Genomic DNA, 22,956 nt, shown 5'->3' on the forward strand with positions numbered 1-22,956 from the left:
TGTTTACAACAACCTCCATAGAGCTCCATTTCTTTAATGGGGGCAGTGGGTAGGTAGAGGTCCCCCACTGTTGATGTCACAGACAGATCTTTATGATATCACAAATGAAATTGCTACATAAAAAATGTCTGCTTACAGGCTACCTGTAGCCAGCACTTCTACAACATAAAACACAGTGGCAGTGTTTCGGAGACACCACTGAGTATAGACATATCTCCGTATAAGACTTAACATTATGGGAAAATTCATTGTTTAGTTCACAAAAAAAATATCATCACAGATAAAATTAGATGCTACGTTTTGACCTTAAACATGCATAGAGTACCAATAGTGGGAGGAATACAAGCTACAGTGCACACAGCATTTTCTTGCTACAATTTCCTACTTAAATTACATCCCCAAAATGTTAATGGAGGTATCTGCTTTCTAACCTGCAACTAAAAATAGAGTGAACAGTAAAGTGTCTGGTGCAAAGACATCGTCTGACATTGCTGCTGTCACATCAACTCCTGCACATGCTCCGTATACAATTACGTCAGTCATGCTCACCACTGGAAATTACCAGGACTGCTCCAGATACTGAGAATGGTGAATCTTCGCCAAATGACTGGCAGAGGCCACAGTAAAGTTTTACTAATTAGGTCAAATTCCAACTTTGTTTTTCAAATGGAGGGAATCATTTTTTTTTTAAATAAGCACGAAGGATTTTATTTTCTCTTGCAGTACCTCACGTCATTCAGCCGAGCGGGCAGGCTGCAAACTTTCACCAATACGGAGTTAAGCCAGATAACTGGGGGGGATGTTCAAGTCTGAGTCCAGGTCTGGGTCACCAATGCTCTAATTTTCTCTTCTCCCTGGTGGGATAAGGGAGAGCACACCCTCCACTTCGAGCTACCAGCAACTGTATGGTCGCGATCAGAAAACTCATGAAACCGTGCCTCATCAGTCTGTACCACAGCACATTTAGGCCTAGAAATTCAGTGGGCCTTGCGCCCACTTAGCGCCTAAAGAGGTCTTTTGCGCCGGCGGGGTGGTAGCGCGGAAATTGAGTGCAGCGGTATTGGCGGCGGTAGCCGTTAGCGCTGCGCCAGGACCGATGACGTCATCGGTGTGCGCGGTGGCCCGTAACGCCCCGAAACCGCGCCGATCCCCATATTTATTTGCGCCCGCCTCCTCCGAAGCGGGCGCAAACAGCGAACAGAAAACGGGGCCGTCCTGCTGCCATAGTGGGGCGCTTTAAAGCTGAAGGTGCGGCCGGCCGCTTTTTCGGCGGCCGCCTGCCCGCACCTCCTTCCCCAGCCTCCTCCACCCCCCCCCCCGCGGCATTGCCGGCTGGTTTCCGTGGAGCCCGGCACTTCGCCGTTGTGCCGGGCTCTTTTGCCGGCACTCGCGATCAGGGCTCCGGCCGTTGCAGGCACCTCCCCCTTAAGAGAAGGAGGCCTGCAGTACCGCAGCCTGCCGCACCGCATCGGGTGGCGCTGCGGCAACTAGCGCGCCGATATTCAGTTGCAGCGCCCCAAACGGAGGCGGGCACACCCTGGTATAGCGCCCGCTTCCGAATTGGGGCGCAGAAGACGAATATACGGCGTGCGCTAATGCCTCCCCGCCCAGCGCTAACTTTTGGGCGCGAGCGAGCTGCCCGCGCCCAAGTGAATTTCTAGGCCTTAAGCTCTTAACATATTTTGCCACCTCAAAGGTCACAAATCTGATTTTTGACATTAACACTAAAAGCCCAACAAACAAGAGATGTGAACAACTGAAGAATTACACCAACCTGCCCAGGAGAAATGTGTTCAGGAACTCCCCCCAGTATCGAGATGTTGTCACTCTCAATATCCAGTACACACAGGACTGGGGTGCTCTTGTTCACCAGGGCTTCCCCCCAGTCCTCCCAATACACAAACTGATCCCCCTTTGGGATAAAAATCACAGAATATGGAATGAGAAAAGATCATTTGGCCAAGCAAGATTGTTCCACATATAATTTGGCTTATTATGCACAGTACTCAAGCAGATCGAGCCGCTCTCCTATAAGATCCTCAGGCAAGAGACCATGTTCTTCCATCTCCTACCTGATGATCAGAAACTCCCAAGTGTATGCACTGTGGCAGTAATTCCCTGGTATTTTTCTTGCTAGAGCAAGAGATCACTATGAAGGCAGAGCTATCCCTGTATTTATAGCTGTAGTGGAAACCTACTACCAAAACACATACACAGAACACTGGAGGTGGTTCATGCTGGCTAGTAGCTATCTTTCCAATTTTGAATGAGAGGTTGAAGATTGTTCATGTAAGAAAGCTCCCAGTTGTCTCTGGGCTTTCAAATGGCAGTCCTGTTGAATAAGAAAATGAGGTCTAATGTTTTTCTAGGCATGTCTACAAATATTAACAGTACTGTACTTTCACAGATTTCTGACATTTTTCTGCTTTATTGCCATCGTCAGCCTCCTCATTCACACCGATCTCTGGTTTATTTTGAAAGAAGGATTCCGCTTTGGGTCTTTTCTTTTCAGCAATGTACAGAATGCGAGTCTCGGTGTGAGACCACACAAGACAGCCAAACTGATCTGGGTGGAGAGGGCAGAGAGAAAGACAACAAGAGCAATCACTGGTTCATACCTAGTTAAAAAAGATAGAACACGTCAAACTTACAAACTGCAATAAAAAATTCTCATTATGCATTTTTGTGGTCACTTGACCATGAGGAAAACAACAAACATTCCCGCATTAAACGTGTAACCAAACTTTCTTGTAACAATGATTGGAAACACCAATAAGAATAAGATCATTAAAACAGCAAAATGGTACTGTAACACATACACTACAGTACCATTTCTTATTAAGAAGACTCTATTCTTTCAATTACATTATTTGGGATACACAAAATTAGACATTCGACAAGTGTGCGTTCAGAAAAACAACAACTCAAAATGCTGTACTATGAGTGTTCAAGGAAACAAGATTGTTCAAGACCAAACCACTGAGCTTTGAACAGTCGTAGTCTCACTATGTAACTCACATACTCTTGCAAAGGTTAGAGATTGTTGAGTAAACACGTACCATCTTCATACACCTTGCCATGCTTGTCAAGTGCTGTCAGGTTTATGCTCTTCTCCTTGGAGATTTTGCTCCAGATCTGTGAGTGAGAACAATCAATCCACAGCAAAATAAGACAGATAGTGAAGCGTTTATGCATAGAATACCATAGCTCAATTGTACATTTTGCTTTTAACATTGCCAGTAAATTAGTTATAACATTATGCTACATGACTGAGAGCGCCCCTGTGTTGTCTGGGCAACAATACAGAGAAATAAGTAATAATAAAGTAATAATGAAGTACTTTTGAAGTGTAGTCACTATTGTAATGTAGGGAAACACGGCAGCCAATATGCGCACAGCAGAGTCCCACAAACAGCAATGTTGGTTGAGAAATAAAGGTTGGCAAGGACACCGGGAGAACTCCCCTGCTCTTCTTCCGAATAGTGCCACGAGATCTTTTACATCCACCCAAGAGGGCAGATCGGGCTTCAGTTTAACGTCTTATCCAAAAGACTACGGACGGAATTTTGCTGGTCCTCAGAGTGCGTGATTGGAGGTGGGACCGCTGTCAAAATCGCAAAGATTGACAGCGGGCAGGAAACCCGTTGTCAACCCGCCTCCAATTAATCTTCCCAAGTGTCGGGTCCCCGATTTGCGCATGGACCAGACACCTAGCGGTGGGAAGAGGATTATAGCCACTTACCTGGCTGTTAAAAGGTACTTGATACTTGTTAACAGGCTCTTCTTCCATTTTGCCGCTTCTGCCTCGGGTTCCCTGACGTCCGGACACCACGCCAGGTAAGTGTGGTGTGTTGTGAGTCTGTTGTGACGTTTCTGCATTGATGACAGCTGCAGAAGTGGTGTGAAGGATTCAATGGTGCACTGGTGAGTCTCAGAGGTAAGAAAATGTTGGGAAAATCATTTTTAATGTATTTACTCTTTTCTGTAGGTAACAAGTTTTGAATTGGCTGTCTAGTCCCACCTCATTGGGAGAACCTCTCTCACCAGTGACAGATCGCTTCTGTAACCTCACCTGCAGCTCCCATCTGTTGTAGCCTAAGGAGGGAGTCACTGGAGAGCCTGAGTGCAAAAGCTCACCTGTGAACAGTCATTGTCAGTGTTTGCAGCACCTCAATGCTGTCAAACACTGAGAAATGAGCTGTCAAAGAAAAATTGTGCGTGGTCCCTTTAAGAAAACCGGCAGATGACGTGTCATCAAATGACATCATCTGACCGGCTTGTTCTTAATTGGCCGGCAAGCCAGCAGGGCGGGCTTAACAAGGCCAATCGACGAAAAATCACATCCATTGGCCGGATGCAGTTGGGAGCGGGACTGGAACCCGGAAACCAGCTGACCCGCTCCCAAGCCGCATCCATTGGCAAAATCACGGCCTACACCTCCAACAGTGCAACACGCCTTCAATACTGCACTCAAGTATCAGCATAGATTATGTGCTCAAGTCTCTGGGATAGGGCTTGAACCCATGACCTTTGAGACTTATAGGCCCAGAAATTGGTGTCGGGGGCTTCCCGTGGGTGCAAGCCCCCGACCTACACTTACCTAGCGCGCCGACAGTTGAAGCCTGGCCCTGCATGGATTTCCTGTCAGTGGCCCGGTTCAGCTCCCGGCGCGCTGTGCTTGCGTGATCCAGTGGCGTAGTTAGTTCGATGAGCCGGCTGGGATCACGTGAGCACTGGGCAACCAATCGGAGGTTGCAAAAGTTCATTCATGAGTTTGATAGTAAGAACTGTCAAACTCATGAAAACTCCGGGCGCCCAATACAGTACTTAAACTTCAAATAAAAGTTTTTTAAAAATCCCACTAATTAAATGAACTACTAATAACTGTAAAAAAACTAATTTAAACAATTATTCAAATTTTTGAAAAAAAACAATTTTTTTAAAAATCAGGTCTAAAAATACACTTACCTTACTGTAAAGTCTTTAAAAATAATAAACCTGTGGAAAAAACATTCTAACTTTAATTAATAGACCACTTACCTTTTAAAACTAAGTACTTACATCTGCTTTTTTCTCGCATAAAAACTGGAGGCCTTATCGCACGGGCAACCCTGTAAAAAAAAAAAGGAACTTCAGCGCGCACGCGCAGACTCCTGCGCGCGCGCGTTCCACCTCTGAACCCCTTGGTTCAGAGGAAAGGAAATGCCGGTTTTCCGCGCATGCGCTGTGCATGCTGAAAACCGGCACTTCCATCGGGCCCACGCATGAGTACATGGTGCTTACTCACGCGTTGGGACCCGAATTACTGGGCCATAATATATTATAGATTGTGTGCATTGTGCAGGATTTAGCAAAATGTGGTGGGAATCCTATGTATTCTCCAGTAAGCAATGCTTCAGGATTGATTGTTAGACTTGAGTCACACACAGCAGAGCATATAGGTTGACTGGCTTCGAGACCGTCAATCCCATAACTTCATTGATTTTTTATTTTTGCCACTCAGGTGTCTGAGATTCAAGGGTGCCAATCAACATGCTTAAAACTACTGAGAAATCCACCATTTGTTTGCGTTTGCCTAATATAGAACTCACAGCCTTTCCCTGCAAGGACACACCCCACTCAGTTAAGCCAAACAGAACTTGGGTCCAAGTTGATAAAAGTCAAGGTCAAAATCGATCAAGCTTAGGGGCCCAAGTGTGCAAACAGTTACTGTTAGATTCCTAAATGCTTTTTGACAGCTTTCAATTAGTCTTTGTTTCCTACAACCTACACATTCACTTCACACAGCATGGTGCAAATCTACAATTACAAGGGTTAGATGAAGTAGCAAGGGAGGAGACCCATGTGGAGCTTTTATATATTTTGTCAATTTTCTCTCCTCTTCTTCTAAAAGGCAATGACTCGTGCTGCATTCAACTACACAAATGCGAGGAGTACTTTGAAACCTCGTCAGATAACCAATCTTCATGCAAGCCTGGACAGTGAATGTCAGCCAGATATTCAATCATGGATGGCATCGCAACTAAGCCCAAGAGTGTCTTCACGTTACATCCACATACGTGCACTTTTCAGCAGAAAGCACTGAACCAATCGGGCAGGGGAACCCTGGCTGCCTTTCTGCTTTCCTAGCCCAGGGCGTTGAGATCAAATGATACTGCCCCAGATGAAATCAGCTAACTCAGCACAGACAAGCCATCGAAAGCAGGACCTTGACAGGCTATATGGGCTCAGTACCATGACCAGGAAGTGGATTTGTATACTGGGCCTTTTTTTTATTTTTAAGTTATTAAATTTATCGAGACAATTGTACATGACGCTCAAGTATATAATATATAATGGCCAGAAATTTTCTCAGAGCTGCTCCCACTCCACCACCATAACTTCACCACAAATGCTGTAAGCTTTTGGCGATGTTACAGCAGCAGGACTGGGAGCATCGCCGAGGAAATTTCCGACTGACTTCTCAATCTTGCTGATGCATCATCAGATGAAGGCAGCGGTCAAAATCAAGTGCAGGAATAACATGAATTTAAGACGATAAATGTTAAGTTTACTGCCCGAAGCAGCTTTTACTACGAATTCAGGCGATCTAATCATCAAAAAGATTCGGTGACATAGGAACGCAAGAAAAGGCCATTTTGGCCAAGCAGGGAATCGAGCCTCTGCATCATGGATTCTACTCAGCCACTTCATCTCATGAGGAAAAGTTCTGCATAGGTTTTGCCTGCACTCAAACATAAAATCAAGTACAATTCCTACACTACATTATTCATCTCAGACCAGCTGCCTTCCTTGGCTGATACAATCCCCAACACTTAAACCACCCACTTTTAAAATCAGGCAATCATTTAAAATCAGCCAAAAAGCCATTAGTCAATTACAAAGTTGCCGCTTACAGCGTGTTAAGTACACCGGGTATTTTGGGTAGAAACACGTGCTCACTTTGGAAATCTGGAACACTCCCCCCCCCGCCCCCCCCCCGCCCCCAAAAAGCTGTTGCGGCCAGGTAAATTTTAAATTTTACGGCTGTAACTATTTGCAACACCAAAGTTTTGATTGGTCCCCTTGAAGGACAACACACACCCAGCAGTTTGTCTGGAATGCGTAATTAGGTCCAGTCTGCCTGAGTAATCAAGATCTTTGCAATGTGTAATTTGATCCATTCATTGTGACAGCCAGGCTCCAGAGCTCACAGTGCTAACACTACTGCTTTCAGAGAACAGACAGGGCTCACCCTCCTAGGTTATGGGCATTCACACTGCCAAGTTCAGATCGGAAGGGGCGAGTCCATGGAGAGATTTTAACATGAGGATGAGAATTTTAAGATCAAGGTATTCGTGGACAATGTTCCATCTAATTTTTTTGGGTGCATGGTCCTTTAACGGGCAGCGCAGGACCTCCAGACAGCGGTGCAGCTGCGCAGCTTAGCGAGCACATGGGCGAATGGAACTTGCTGCGTGTTAGGATACGTGCAGCAGAGTTTTGGATGAGCACAAGTTCATTGAGGGTGGAAGATGGGAAACATTGGAATAGTCGAGTCCGGCAAATAACACATACATGTAATGTTATGCATGTTGTAGGACCAACACAGAATACGTTCTCATTAAAAAAAAGTTAATTAATTTATTGCCCATCCCTGGTTGCCCTTGAGAGGGTGGTAGTGAGCTGCCTTCTTGTACCGCTGCAGTCTGGGCCGGGTGGGGGGAGGGGGGGGAAGAAGTGGGAAAACGTGGCGCAGGTGTAAAGGGGGTTCGGATGGGAGAACGTGATCCAGGCCTAACAGAGGGCAGAAGAATGTGATCTATCTTCCCATCTGGATCACGTTCTTGCTCTCATCCGCAACCTCCTTTAGACCTGGATCACGTTCTCCCCACCCCCACTGTTCTCACGTGCTCCCACCCAAACAAGTTCCTGACCTTCTCTGCCCAAGTTCCTGACCATCCCCTCACCCAGTTCCTGACCTTTTCCCCTCTCTCCAAGCTCCTCCCTCTCCGACCTCCTCTTCCCCCCCCCACCTGCCTTCGATCCCCTCTCCAGCGCCCCCACCTTCGATCCCCTCTCCCTGCACCACCCCCTCCCGCCACCCCCTTCGATCCACTCTGATATTGCGGATCTGACTGGGATTACAAACTCCTGTTGGTTTTGTGTTATGGCTGCATAAGATAGTGAGGTTGGAAAAACAGCACCGCCGAAGGGCCGCTTTGAATCACTGGCCCAGAAATTCAGGTCGGGGGCTTCCCGCAGGTGCAAGCCCCCGACCTGCACTTACCTTGCGCGCCGGCAGTTGAGCTGTAGGGCCCCGTGGAATTCCGCTCCAGGGCCTGGCCCAGCTGCCGGCGCACAGTGCTTGCCTGTCCCAGGGGCGTAGTTAGTGCGATGCGTCCCCTGGGATCACGTGAGCCATGGGCAGCCAATTGGAGGAGGGAAAAGCCCATTCATAAGATTGACAGGAAGACCTGTCAAAACTTATAAATACTACGGCCCCAAAATAGCAGTAAACCTTCAAATAATTTTTTTTTTTTAAATCACACTTTTTAAATAAACTATAAATTACATTAAATAACTATTTTAAACAATAATTTAAATTTTTGAAAAAAGTAATTTTATATTCTAACGGGGCTAAAAATAAACTTACCTTGCTTTAAAGTATTTAAAAAATAATAAACCTGTGGAAAAAATGTTTTAACTTTAATTAATTGACCACTTACCTTGTAAAAAGCAGGCCTTACGCCTGCTTTTTACATTTCTAAATCCTGCAGGCTTACGATCCCGGGAAAACCTGCAAAAAAAACCTAAGTTCAAAGCGCACTCGCAGCCTCTCCTGCGCACGTGTTCGACCTCTGAACCCCTTCGTTCAGAGGATCGGAAGTGCCGGTTTCCCGCGCATGCGCAGTGCATGCAGAAAACCGGCACTTCCATTCGGCCTACGGATGAGTACCCCGTGCGTACTCACCCGTGGAGACCCGAATTTCTGGGCCATTATTCTCTTGTTTTTTCAAGCCCTAGTTACAAAGCTACAATATTTGGAGTAAACGCATGGATGCCCACCATTCAACCAAGGATGGCAGTCAAAATTTTCGCCTTTGGGTCGCTGCACCCTTTTTTTGTTTCCCCTTCCCAATATCATTTTCCTCTGCAAATGTCCGGGCCCACTGCCACCCCTGGCCTGGAACTCAAGCCCGCTCGTTGCGCCATCAGCATTGGCAATTAGAACCAAATTCAAGCGCTCCCCAAGGCTACCCCTTCGATCCCTTCTCCTCTCTCTCCCCCCCCTTTGACTCCCTCTCCTCTCCCCCCACCCCTTTGACTCCCTCTCCTCTGTACCCTCCCTCCCCCGCCCCCCCCCACCCCCGTGACCTTCTCAGCATGGAGCCGAGGAAAGCGTGGCAGTGCAGGCAGCAGCTGCTGCACCATTGGTTACTGCACATGCGTGACTGGATTGAGTGCGCATGCACAGTACCAAACGGGCGCGCATGTGCAGAGAGAGAGTCAAAAACGTTGTGCAAATAATCACTGCGAAATTTTAAATTTGAGATTGATAGATTTTTGTTAGGCCAAGGTATTAAGGGTTACAGACCCAAGGCTGGTAGATAAATTTAAGATACAGATCATTCATGATCTAATTGAATAGTGGAACAGGCTCAAAGGGCTGAATGGCCTACTCCTAATCCTATGTTCGCAGCTTGTTAAGGTGCAATTCCCTTATATATTTAATCAGCTCCAACTGGTGCTGGGTTACAGTTTACACTACTCAGCAAAGACTGCAGTAATAAACATGTTCAATAAGTAAATACCCTGTAGCACCTCTTTAAAATTCAATTATCTTGTTTACTTAAATGGTGCGGGATTACAGCTTCAACAGTGATTTGCGACAGCCTTGTTCAATAGTAATTGCGCTACCCCTTTAAATCGCCCAAAGTGTATAGCGGGATAATCATGTTAGCACCAATGCACCTGCTACAAGTGGTGGAGACTGTACTTCCATAACCCCAGCAAATCAAAAACCATCATGTTCCACACAGCAAATGATGGTTTCTAGTGGTACATGTTGAAACGTTACCAGTGGCTTCTAAGGGGTTGATGGTAAATCTGCACAGATCAGCATACATGAAAATCTAGTGAGGTATAATCCTACTTCATCTGGCAGCCATCTTCAGTCTTAACAAGCATTTTAGGGCGGGGGCAGGGGAGGGGGGGAAAGAGAAGGAAAAACACATTCTATCAATTTTAATCTTCCTTGTTTCTGCAGATAATAAATACACACATTCATTAGTGATGCTCCCTCCCTCACCCATGGCACTCTGGCCTTAGTTACCTCCAGATATTGCTGCTCCTCCCCCTTTTTGTTGGTATGCCCCCTGAGGACAGCTTTCAAAGTGCCAGAGGGCGAATCTCTATTCAGCAATCTGTGGGTCAAAGTTCAGAATGATGTTAGACCCAACACTCAGGATATTATAAGAACTCTTTAACAAGCTCACTGCCTTCCAGTGCAGATTCACAATCCTGTCAGATGGTTCTATTATATAAACCAGAAGAATTAGATTTAGAATTGTTTTATTCCTTCACCCCCATTCTCATCAATGCTGCCATAACAAGACAATAAATTGACCAGTGTATAAGGTATTAGCACAAGAATATTATTCAACCATCTAGACTAGGAAGATCATAGAATCATATAAACTTGCAGCACAGAGCGAGGCCATTCAGCCATCGTGCCTATGCTGGCTCTTTGAAAGATCTGTCGTGCTTAGTCCCACATCCCCACTTTTTGTCCATAATCCTGTAAGTCCCTCATCCTCAAGTATCTCTACTGAAGGCGGGAAGAAAGTAGATTTTTCAATCCCCTTCCATGGTTGAGTAAGCTGCCAAACTCATTATCCTAGCTCACACAAAGAACTTGGGCAAAACCGTCGATATCCATAAAACTGTACTTCAATAGGATAGGAGACAAAAAAAGGGAGAGTGCAGGGAGAAATGTACTCTGAAAAGGATAGAAACCTGTACAATGATGAAGCACTGGAGTCAAACTTGCCAGAGGTAGAGTTTAATCATTAATCAATGACCTCTTGATCCGTGCACGGCCCTGCCCTGGTTATACTCACTCAGCCCGCAGTCCTGTGCATTTTCCTGAAGGGCCAGTGTGCACAATGGAATTTTCATCATAGAATACAATGTACTCTCGGCATAACTTCACCCGCTCATCTTGCTCCAGATCTGTCTGAGACCATTCTGGAACAAATATTAAGCACATCTGCTCAGCACATCATTCCCCATCTATACATGACATAATTCAACACACAAACTCTCATCAAACCCTTGTGTACCTATAGTGGGGAAGAATAGCTCTGGTTACTATTTGCAGTGACATCGTAAATGCATTAAAAAAATGCTTATAGTTTTGCTACACATAGCGACCAGAGAAATTCTTCCCCCAGCGTATTATAAACCACCGACTTATGGCAGGAAACAGACTAGTGTTTGCAGCATTTGCTACTTGCTTCAGCCATCTTCTAGGCTAAGGCTACCTGTTTGTTAGATTCAGTTACCATCTCAAACTGTTCCAGGTATCGTTTTTGCCAACGTTACCGTTGCTAGAATCATCAAATTGACTGAAGGAGTTTCTGTCAAAATGGTGAGTAAATGACCACCTTGGGCACTGTTGGGTATTACAGTAACAGGGCTTTTTTCATTAATAAATCCTCACAATTTACCAGCTGGAGAAGCAAGCAAAGTGAGTCAAGTCTCAGAATGCTGATTTTTATTACAAATTCTGCTGATTCAAGCTTCAAAGATTGCATGAAATAAAGAAGTTTGCAAACCTCTCTCTCGAGTTGCATTCAAATCCAGGACACAAATCATTTTGAAATGCATTGACATTGCTTTGTGTATGGTGTCAACTGACAAAAATGACCAGAGCTCCCCCAAGCAATAAAACTGTGCCAAACTGTTTGTTCCATGAAGACTACTGGCATATTAAAGAAGGTTTTTATCTTACTACAGAAGGTCTCTTCAGTGAAGTCCATCCTGGACATGTAATGATCTGGAATCCATTGGCCCAGATATTCCGATTGCAGGCCTCCCGGGGACGTGCACAATTCCGCTCCTGGGCCTCTCCAAACTGCCAGTGCGCAGGGCCCACGTATCCCAGAGGCGCATGTAGTTCGTAGCGTCCCTGGGATCACGTGGGCCATGGGGAGCCAATCACAGAAGGGAATCTCCCTTCATACATTTAACAGGAAGACCTGTCAAATATATGAATGGAGATCACCCCCAAAACATAGTAAAACTTTAAATAATTTTTTTTGGTCACATTTTTAAAATAACTTGAAATTACAATAAATTAACTATTTTAAACAAAAATTTAAATTTTTGAAAAAAATTATTAAAGTTTTTTTACGGGGCTAAAAATAAACTTACTTTTTAAAAAATATTTTTAAATGATAGATCAGTGAATTTAAAAAAAACTTTTTTCAAACTCTTATCCTGGTAAAAGCAGGCCTTACACCCACTTTTACCAGGCACAAGAATTGTAAGGGTTTTCTGCGAGTGGAGAGTCTCCAAAAAGCGGAACTATCCACCCGCAGAGGCCCTTCTCCAGGGCAACTGGAGGATCTGTCAAGAGCTTTCTTGACAGATCGGAAATGCCGGTTTTCAGCGCATGCGCTGTGCATGCCTGAAACCAGCATTTCCGATGTCCCTACGGGTGGGTACACAGCGCGTACCCACCCATAGGGATCGGAATATCCGGCCCATTATCCCATATCACTTAACCTCAAAAACTGTAGAAATTGATAGCTGTCTATAAATTCACATGGTGTGGAGATGCCGGAGTTGGACTGGGGTGGACAAATGTAAGAAGTCACACAACACCAGGTTATAGTCCAACAGCTTTATTTGAAATCACAAGCTTTCGGAGCGCTGCTCCTTCTTCAGGTGAAGTGGAGAACTGCATAAAGACACAGCTTATATAGTCAGAGAATCATGTCAGATGTTTACAGGTAACCTTTCCAACTGCCATTTATCACACCTCGGCAGAGAGATAATCACAGCAGTCAAAGGTGTGAATGGTGTCCAAACAGATCAGTCAGGGAAACATTACATCAAAGAACAATGAGGTGGGGTCACAAGGGGTCAAATATTGCAGATGCTGGGGTCTGTATGAAAAACAAAAAAAGACAAAAAACATTTTTTTTGGCTGGAAATCACAGCAGGTCCGGCCGCATCTGTGTAGAGAGAACAAGCCAATGTCGACTCGAGTCTGGATGACCCTGCATCAGGTGGGGTTACATGTAGCGTGACATGAACCCAAGATCTCGGTTGAGGCCGTCCTCATGGGTGCGGAACTTGGCTATCAGTTTCTGCTCGACGATTTTGCGTTGTCGTGTGTCTCGAAGGCCACCTTGGAGAATGCTTACCCGAAGATCGGAGGCTGAATGTCCTTGACTGCTGAAGTGTTCCCCGACACAAGACAGTCCAGAATGTCACCCGAGCACAACGCAACGCCATCCACGCTCTCAAGACCAACCGCAACATCGTCATCAAACCAGCAGACAAAAGAGGTGCCATCGTCATACAGAACAGAACGGACTATTGCAAAGAAGTATACCGACAACTGGACAACCAGGAACACTACAGACAGTTACCCGCAGATCCGACCAAAGAACACACCCGCCAACTCAACAGACTGATCAAAACCTTCGATCCAGACCTTCAAAGCATCCTACATGCTCTCATCCCACGTACTCCCCGCGTGGGAGACTTCTACTGCCTCCCAAAGATACACAAAGCCAACACACCTGGACGTCCTATCGCATCAGGCAACGGAACCCTGTGTGAGAACCTCTCTGGATATGTCGAGGGCACCCTGAAACCCATCGTACAGGGAACCCCCAGCTTCTGTCGCGACACTACAGACTTCTTACAGAAGCTCAGCACCCACGGACCAGTTGAACCATGGGAACAGATGAAGAGGGGAGGGGAAGAGGCCAGGGAAAGGAGGAGGGAGAGAAGAAAGGAGGGATAAGCGAGGAGGTGGAAGAGGAGAGGGGTGGACAGAGATAGGGGGAGTAAGAGGAGGAGGTGGTGAGAGGTAGAGGAGGAGAGCTTCCAGGAGGAGGGTAGGGGAGGATGAGGAGATGAAGAAGGTAGTAGTAGGGCAGGAGAAGGGTTAGTATAGCAGAGGAGGAGAGGGATGGGGAGAGGTAAAGGAGGAGAAGGGTAGGGGAGGCGGAAAGGTAGACAAGGAGGAGGCTAGAGGTGGTGAATGTCAAGGAGAGGAGGAAGGTAGTGGTGGTAGGGGAGGAGAAGGGTATAGATAGCAGAGGAGGAGAAGAGGAGAAAATTGCTGAGAAAAAGATCATTAAAACCAAGCCCATAATTTGTACTAGCACCAATACGTTGCAGGAAAGGATGCCCCGGAGCATGGTACATCGGCGAGACCATGCAGACACTGCGACAACGGATGAACGGACACCGCGCAACAATCACCAGGCAGGAGTGTTCCCTCCCAGTCGGGGAACACTTCAGCAGTCAAGGACATTCAGCCTCCGATCTTCGGGTAAGCATTCTCCAAGGTGGCCTTCGAGACACACGACAACACAAAATCGTCGAGCAGAAACTGATAGCCAAGTTCCGCACCCATGAGGACGGCCTCAACCGAGGTCTTGGGTTCATGTCACGCTACATGTAACCCCACCTGATGCAGGGTCATCCAGACTCGAGTCGACATTGGCTTGTTCTCTCTACACAGATGCGGCCGGACCTGCTGTGATTTCCAGCCAAAAAAAATGTTTTTTGTCTTTTTTTGTTTTTCATACAGACTCCAGCATCTGCAATATTTGACCCCTTGTGACCCCACCTCATTGTTCTTTGATGTAATGTTTCCCTGACTGATCTGTTTGGACACCATTCACACCTTTGACTGCTGTGATTATCTCTCTGCCGAGGTGTGATAAATGGCAGTTGGAAAGGTTACCTGTAAACACCTGACATGACTCTCTGACTATATAAGCTGTGTCTTTATGCATTTCTCCACTTCACCTGAAGAAGGAGCAGCGCTCCGAAAGCTTGTGATTTCAAATAAAGCTGTTGGACTATAACCTGGTGTTGTGTGACTTCTTACATTTATAAATTCACAGAATAACATGATGTCCAGATCTACATTCATTGCAATTATAACAGTATGCTGCCTCAAACAAGCACTTTCAAGTGTTAAACAGAGCAACAAGTGAGACACACTAGTAAGGGCACATGAGGCTATTTAGGTGCTTTATTACCCCTTTAAGTGAAAACATTCAGAGGTTGACAACCCAACATTAATAGGTTTTATAACGGGACAGGTGGAGCAACTTAAAAGCATTAGCTCGTATATTTTTGTGTGTGTTTATTTTAATGAATTTGTACCCACATTGTTTGCACAGAAGAAAATATTGTTTTTTTGATTTGTTCTTGGGATGTGGGTGACACTGGCAAGGCCCATCGCTAGTTCCCCTGAGGGCATTCAGAGTTGATCATAAAATGTGGGGCCGGAGACACATAACTCAGATAAGCCAAGGATGGCTGGTTTCTTTTCCTTAAGGACATTGGTGAACCAGATGGGTTTTTAATCCAGCATCTTTCATGGCCATTCTTCTGGTGTTAGCCCACAAATTACCAGATTTATTGAATCCAATTTTACAACTTGCCATGGTGGGAAATGAACTCTCAACCTTTGTTGTAATATTGTCTAGTGCCATAATCACTCGGCTTCTTAGTGCTGTGACTCAACAGAACCTGTTTAAGAAGAGGTACTTCATCCCTTGTAAATCTTATTTGTAAGACTAAAGAAATGACACCACACTTGCAGAACACACAATCTGATTAACATATGCACCTTAATGCTTCCCTTTTTATGGTCAGACAGTTATTATCGTACCTGTGTAGATGGTGCAGTATTTTCCCTTGTGCTTCAATGCAACCTGTGGTCCAATGCAGCCTTTCAGCGGAGTCGGGAATTTGCTGATCTCTCGATAGATCCCAGCAATCTCTTCTGAATCAGTTTCCATCTCCAAAGCAAGAACGGCTTATTTAGCAAGTCACTCTACATGTCTGGGTGACCATTTTACTTATTATTGAATGACTATTACAGCAGCTACAATTTAAATTCTGCTTCAGTTCCTGAACGGCAAGAAGAATTCAGAAATCGTCATGGTCCCACTTAGGAACAGTTGCCAATTTTTTTTTTAACCTATAAACCTGAACATTTCAGATTTGAAGATTATCTGTACAATGGTAACTTGGTAAACAGCAGCTAACATGGTTTCAGAAGGGGAAGATTTTGTTTTATCTTCATTTCCTTTTTTTTTTTGAGGCGATAATACATGAAATGGATTGTGATAAACCTTATGTTGTGGTGCGTTTGGCCCTCAAGAAAAACTGGCAAACTGGCTCATGAAAGGCTGCTGCATAATCTCAAAGCAGTGGGAATTCAAGGTAAACCGAGAAATGGATAAGAAACTGGGTGAAAGGAAGGAAGCAGCAGTTACTTGTTAAGGGCATGATCAGAGCATAGGGATTACTGTGGATTGTCCCAGGGCTCAGTGCTCAGATCTCTACTGTTTCTAATTTACATCAGTGACCTGAACTCAGAATGCAAAGTGGTCAAATTTGCAGATGATCTGGCAAGAAGGATTCATTTTGCATATAATCGCAAACTAGTTGGTGAGGTTGAATCAGGGGAAAGGAGTCATGGACCTACAAGTGGAGTTAGACACAATCTGTAAATGGACAGAATAGATAGATGAAATTTATTACAAGTATAAACTACTACATACTGGAAGAAAGGACAGGTGACAGAATGTAGAATGGCTAAAAATGAAAACCTTGAAAGGAGGAGACTGCAGAAAGGCCATATAGAAATACCAAGATATCAAACCATATCAAGAAGGTAAAACTGGAGCATTATATAGAACAAGGGGGCATTCGTTCAAACTGGGAAAGGGCAAATTTAGGACTGATGTCAGGATCTCTTTACCTAAAAATAATTAACACTTAGAATAGATTTGCAGAAATAGTGAAGAGAAAAAGCTTATAGTTATTCAAGAGTTAGTTAGATGCTGTGATGAGGTGGGGGCTGTGTTTTCATTTTTGGTGGATAAACTAAGCCAGACCAAATGGCCTTCCTCATCTGCACTCCCTTTGTGACCTTAGGGAAGGTTTTCAGACCTACCAACTCTTCTATGTTTGGCACGAGACTTATCTGTAAGGCAATGATCACCCAACCTTCCAATCTCAGTCATGTATGAGATGTGTCAGTTAGTCCCGGTATTTCTCTTGCTTTCTCTCTTTATAGAGCAAAAGAATGCTATGAAGATGGGGCTATCCCAGCAGTCATAGCTGTCGTGAAATCCCCTATTAAGACTACTGGCAAGCAAAAAACACTGACAGATGCCATAACGTGGTGGGTGAGCTGTGAAGAGAGAACGAAATACCAGAAAAGGGAAAGAAAAAAAGGGAAAAAGAAAAAGCTAGAGAAAACAGGATGTGTCTGTGCATATGAGAGAAAGAGAGACTTAAATGACACTTCACCATCCCTTGCAGCCATGTGACAGATGCAGCTTTAATCAATTTTGTAGTGTGAAGCAATGCTTCAGGTAAACAACTGGAGCCTGAAATGCTCATTTAGAATTAGTCTGCTCTGAGAGATTATTTCACACAAATAGCCAAGTCACAACTTTTCCACTCTTTGTACACTGTAAAATTCCAAGCAACACACTAATTCAAGTGGTAGAAGATAACGCAATGTTCACATGTCTGGATTCTCTTTCTATTAATAACATGTGAAAGCCATCATACTTCATTGCCCTTATTCTATAATTAATCAGTTAGTCATAATACAGCAGTTCAACACTCTAAATTAGATATGTTTACAGCAAATGACAAATATCTCTGAACAAAAGATGTCTTCATACAAGCCTGAAAGTTTATTCGAAAACCATTATTTACCCAGTGTTACTGGCACTTACCATCTCAACTGGTAAAACTTGAGCAAATAGAAAAGCAGGATGGGAAGGGGAGGGAAGAGGGTGCATCTGACATCACTCAAACTATCCTGAACTAAGCATCATGAAATATATTGAGCAAAAACAGGAACTACCGTAACAGAATCAGTAAGTCTCTAAAATGAGGGGTGTGTGACAACAACGTTTTAAATCTGTAAACAATAAATGGATACCTGATTTAAAGAGGCCGTGCCTTTAAATGTGATGCAGGATAGCAGAGACTGTTTATATCACTTTCGTAGTGATGATTGAAACACTCAAGACTTTTTTTTAAAGCAGGAAGTGTGGCAATGAGTCAAAGTGTTTTGACAAGGGTCCACAGAAGCTGATCTCAGCTGGAACAGGAACGGGCTTCTATAATTACACGTGCTGAGAAACGGTCACAACAACTCCTGATAAGCAACTCCGATTGGAAAGTTATGCTGTGCTTATCAGGTGAAAATAGGGGCTGTGCCAACTCCTCTCTCTCGTCAAATAGCGTGCTGACACTCACTTTCTGAACTGGTACAAGAGGAATGACCAGTTGAGCAACCAACACCCACTGCCTTGCAACACTGGCACAGCTCACTCCTCACCCACACCGGATTGCTACACCCCGCCTCCAGCTACTGCGCGCGTGACGTCACTGCATGCTACGCACGCGTGGTGCGGGAGTACTGAAGGCTCGGACTTTCTCACTGAGAAAGGGGGAGACCGAGTCTGGGAATCGCAGTATTTCGACATACAATGATCCACAGTATCAACTCAAAAACATTTAGAACTATATAATAATCAATTTTATTTAACTGTCAAAAGTTGCCAGTATCAAATGGTTCTTGAGTTACTGGTTCTTTTACGGTAAATGTTCCTCCCTCCCCCCCCCCCCGCCGCGGTCTGCGGATGGTAGGTTAGTCCCCGGCCCGCACGGACGGCTGGCTCCGGGCCGGTCAGTAACCATAGAAACGATGGGCTCGGAGGTAAGAGAGCGAAGGGGCGAGGCTGCGGCCTGGTTTGGGCTGTGAGTTCTGGCCTCACTGCGCTATCTTCAGTGCCCGGAGCAACACCCCACCCCGGGTGATTTAATTTGGCCTCCAGTTGTCGTGTCTTGATATGGGTGTCAAACCTCCAGGGGGAAGGAGGGGTGCGGCTGGTGCCTCGGCGGGGGCTAATCCGAACACGGTCTGAAAACCTTTGGTCTCTCCCCTGCTCCCAGCCAGAGACTATTCACAGCCAGTGCTGGACTCACACCACCTGTTGCTTCCCTGCTTTCAGTGACTTGCCGTTCCATCTCTACCCCAGAGGGCTGTGGAGGCTCAGTCATTGGGTATATTCAAAACAGAAGTCGATAGATTTCTGACTAATAAAGGCATCAAGGGATATGGTGATAGGGCCGGTGAATGGAGTTGAGGCAGGGACCCGGGTTCGAATCCGGCCTCGGGTGACTGTCTGTGTGGAGTTTGCACATTCTCCCCGTGTTTGCGTGGGTTTCCTCCGGGTGCTCCGGTTTCCTCCCACAATCCAAAGATGTGCGGGTTAGGTTGATTGGCTATGATAAAAAATTGATCCTTAGTGCTAGGGGGATTAAATACGTGGGGTTACGGGGATAGGGTGGGATATGTGTCGGTGCAGGCTCGATGGGCCGAAATGGCCTCTATCTGCACTGTGGGGTTTCTGTGAATTCTGTGAAAAAGATTAGCCATGATCTCATTGAATGGCGGAGCAGGCTCGAAGGGCCGAATGGCCTACTTCTGTTTCTTATGTTCTTATCCTCTCACCTTCAACCCCCCACCTCCGGGCCAGGTATTGGGCCAGCTCCTTTTTTATAAAGGTGCCAGTTGACCCCCTAAATTGCCCCGCCCCCATATTTATCGCTCAACCAACATCACTAAAACAGATTGGCCCGGATGGAACTCGCTGTCATCACTGGCAGGGTTCGCCGTCATTCCGCCTTTGAAACTGTCCGCAACTTCAGGATTTGGCACACGCGCGCAGCCTAACGCGGATACCCTGAAGTTACGGTCTTTCATTCACTGCTCCTCCACAGGCTGCATTGTGGACCCCCTCCCCCACCCAAAGAGCCAGCAATCAGTGAACTCACTGATCTGACGAAAACTTCCCCTTTTCTGACGAAAACTTCCCCTTTTCTGAACAAATATCGCTGTTAGAAACCCCAGAAAAGGTTAGACCCATTGAAATGAGGTGTAACTGGGTTTTTAATGGCGATCTGAGTGATAACTACTGATAAACAACCATTTTGGCCCTGAAAAACGAATTTTATATTGGTGAAATATCAAATTTCTCCATTAATTAAAAAATTATTAGATTTTAAAATTAATAAAACATTTTTTAAAGTGTATTCATGATATTTCAGCTTCTACACCCAATGTGCCACGCTCCTGATCTTTGGTCACCCGGTGCGGAGGGGAGCGGGCAGATCGGAGGACCTCCTCGTGGGACTGCTCCTGGGCCTGGTTAAAAAAGCCATCAATTGGTCCAGGCAGCGGGCGGTCGAGGGGGTCGTTCGACCTGATTGCCTGCCTCTCTTCTGCGGCCATGTTCGTGCCCGGGTGGCCCTGGAGATGGAGCCACCAGCACGCTTGAGTACTTCCGCGACCGGTGGGCGCCGCGGGGACTGGAGTGCATTATCACCACCGGGAACCAAATTATAATTTGATTTGTTAAGGTTTATTTGAAGTTTTGTTAATTTACAGTCAATTTGTTTGGGTGCTTAATCAATAGAGTACACCCAATGTGTATGTCCGAATCTTTATTTCGCTCTGTAAATTTTTTTAAAAGTGATTGATTATTAGTACTTTCTATTTCCTGGTTCACTGTCTGTGAGAATTCTACAATGTGATTGTCTGACGTCACAGCAGCTCACGTTAAGGATTCCCACTAAACTACGCTGATTTCAACTGCACATCGGAAAAGCCAAACTTCTTGCCACAGAGATCGCAAGTTCTTTGTGGGAAGCTTACTTGGGGGCCAGCGGCAAATGCCTTTGCTTCACCACTGACCACAAATTATGTGCCAATATCTGGTCATTATCCCATTGCTGTTTGTGGGACCTTGCTGTTCGCAAATTGGCTGCCGTGTTTCCTACATTACAACAGTGACTACATTTCAAAAGTAGTTCATTGGCTGTAAAACACATTGGGACGTCCTGAGGTCGTGAAAGGCCTTATATAAATGCAAGTTCTTTCTTAAATTAACTTGCTTTTTCTGGGAGTTTGTTCCACTCGACAGCAAATCCAGGATTAAAACTCTACTTGAGGGGGAAAAAAGTCACATTTGTGTTGCATTCTGAAAAGTTTACATACCTGCTTGGGTTACAGTATGTTACGGGTTACATGGTATTTGTCAGTATGTAGTTGTCCCTTGGTGTCGACCTGCTTTTTTTTCCCCCACCAGGCTCTTCGACCACCAACAACTGCACTGGTTTTTCGTGCTTCCCATTCTACTTGCCTATCCTCCTTTAGCTATTCTTATGCTCTGTGACTTGTATAAGAGTTCTATAATCATGTCTTGTGCTCCCGGAACACCACGTATGAATACTTCCAATCAGGTTTCCGCCCCTGCCACAGCACTGAAACGGCTCTTATCAAAGTCACAAATGACACCCTATGTGACTGTGACAAAGGTAAAATATCCCTCCTCGTCCTTCTTGACCTGTCTACAGCCTTTGACACGGTTGACCACACCATCTTCCCGCACCGTTACCTCTGGTGTCCCCCAAGGATCTATCCTTGGCACCCTCCTATTTTGCATCTACATGCGGCCCCTCGCGACATCATCCGAAAACACAGCATCAGTTTCCACGTGTACGCTGACGACACCCAGCTCTACCTCACCACCACCTCTCTCGACCCCTCCACTGTCTATAAATTGTCAAACTGCTTGTCTGAAATCCCATATTGGATGAGCAGAAATTTCCTCCAACTAAATATTGGGAAGACCGAAGCCATTGTCTTCATTCCCTGCCGTTCCCTAGCCACCAACTCCATCCCTCTCCCTGACAACTGTCTGAGGCTGAACCAGACTGTTTGCAACCTTGTTATTTGACCCTGAGATGAGTTTCTGACCACATATCTGCACCATCACTAAGACAGCCTATTTCCAGCTTTGTAAAATCACCTGACTTCGCCCCTGCCTCAGCTCATCTGCTGCTGAAACCCTCAAGCATGCCTTTGTTACCTCTAGACTTGCCTAGTCCAATGCACTCCTGACTGGCCTCCCATATTCTACCCTCCATAAACTTGAAGTCATCCAAAACTCTACTGCTCATGTCCTAACTCGCACCAAGTCCCATTCACCCATCACCCCTGTGCTCACTGACCTACATTGGCTCTCAGTTAAGCAACACCTCGATTTTAAAATTCTCATCTTGTTTTCAAATCCCTCCATGGCCTCGCTCGCCCCTCTCTATCTCTGTAACCTCCTCCAGCCCCATAATCCTCCGAGATATCTGTGGTCCTCCAATTCTGTCCCATTCTATCCTTTTGAGCAACCCTGATTTTAATCGCTCCACCATTGGCAGCCCTATCTGCCTCTCTACTTCTCTTTCCTCCTTTAAGACACTCTTTAAAACCTACCTCTTTGACCATGCTTCTGCCCTAATATCTCCTTGCGTGACTCAGTGCCAGATTTTGTTTGATAATGCTCCTGTGAAACACTTTGGGACGTTTTACTACATTAAAGGCACTATATAAATGCAAGTTGTTGTGCGCATATCACTTCTGCCATTTAACCCTCGTATTCTAACCTAAGCATTTTACAGGCCGATCTATTTTTTTCTCCCTGTGTTTGGCTGTTGTGTGTCCCCATCCCCCCTTCCTTTGTTCCGTTTCTTTTTAAATACTGTTCATCATTGGGGAGAGTTTAAACTAAATTGGCAGGGGGTTGGGCACCAGCATATAGGGGAATAAGGTGCATAAAGGAG

The 22,956-nt window shown here is 45.4% G+C and overlaps 2 protein-coding genes across 9 annotated transcripts in view; one reads left to right on the forward strand and one right to left on the reverse strand.

Moving 5' to 3' along the window:
* Nucleotides 1-18,647, reverse strand: part of LOC147110959 (acylamino-acid-releasing enzyme-like) — a 79,885-nt gene extending 61,238 nt beyond the window's left edge. For 2 of the 8 annotated variants that reach the window (XR_015080021.1, XM_086001380.1), the window contains exons 1-7: nt 18,532-18,643; nt 15,914-16,043; nt 11,103-11,229; nt 10,316-10,406; nt 3,060-3,135; nt 2,400-2,566; nt 1,775-1,912 (exon numbers count right to left, since the gene is read on the reverse strand). Coding sequence is in view for 5 of the 8 variants with exons in the window: in XM_086001380.1 (XP_085857506.1) it covers nt 1,775-1,912; nt 2,400-2,566; nt 3,060-3,135; nt 10,316-10,406; nt 11,103-11,229; nt 15,914-16,043 (729 nt within the window). In the remaining 3 variants the exon portion in view is untranslated. Of the gene's footprint in view, nt 1-1,774; nt 1,913-2,399; nt 2,567-3,059; nt 3,136-10,315; nt 10,407-11,102; nt 11,230-15,913; nt 16,044-18,211 lie in introns of all 8 variants that reach the window. The other 6 variants (XR_015080019.1, XR_015080020.1, XM_086001381.1 and 3 more) reach the window with 4 other exon arrangements.
* Nucleotides 18,648-18,919: 272 nt separating this feature from the next.
* The window catches only part of LOC147110960 (acylamino-acid-releasing enzyme-like), a 130,028-nt gene continuing 125,991 nt past the window's right edge, over nt 18,920-22,956 (forward strand). The window contains exon 1 of the mRNA XM_086001386.1: nt 18,920-18,994. Within this exon, the coding sequence (XP_085857512.1) occupies nt 18,983-18,994 (12 nt within the window). The 5' untranslated portion in view covers nt 18,920-18,982. The remainder of the gene's footprint in view (nt 18,995-22,956) is intronic.

This window comes from Somniosus microcephalus, chromosome 11, assembly GCF_052327205.1.
Source record: "Somniosus microcephalus isolate GS21.2 chromosome 11, FLI_Smic_1.0, whole genome shotgun sequence".
In the NCBI taxonomy this organism is placed as follows: domain Eukaryota; kingdom Metazoa; phylum Chordata; class Chondrichthyes; order Squaliformes; family Somniosidae; genus Somniosus; species Somniosus microcephalus.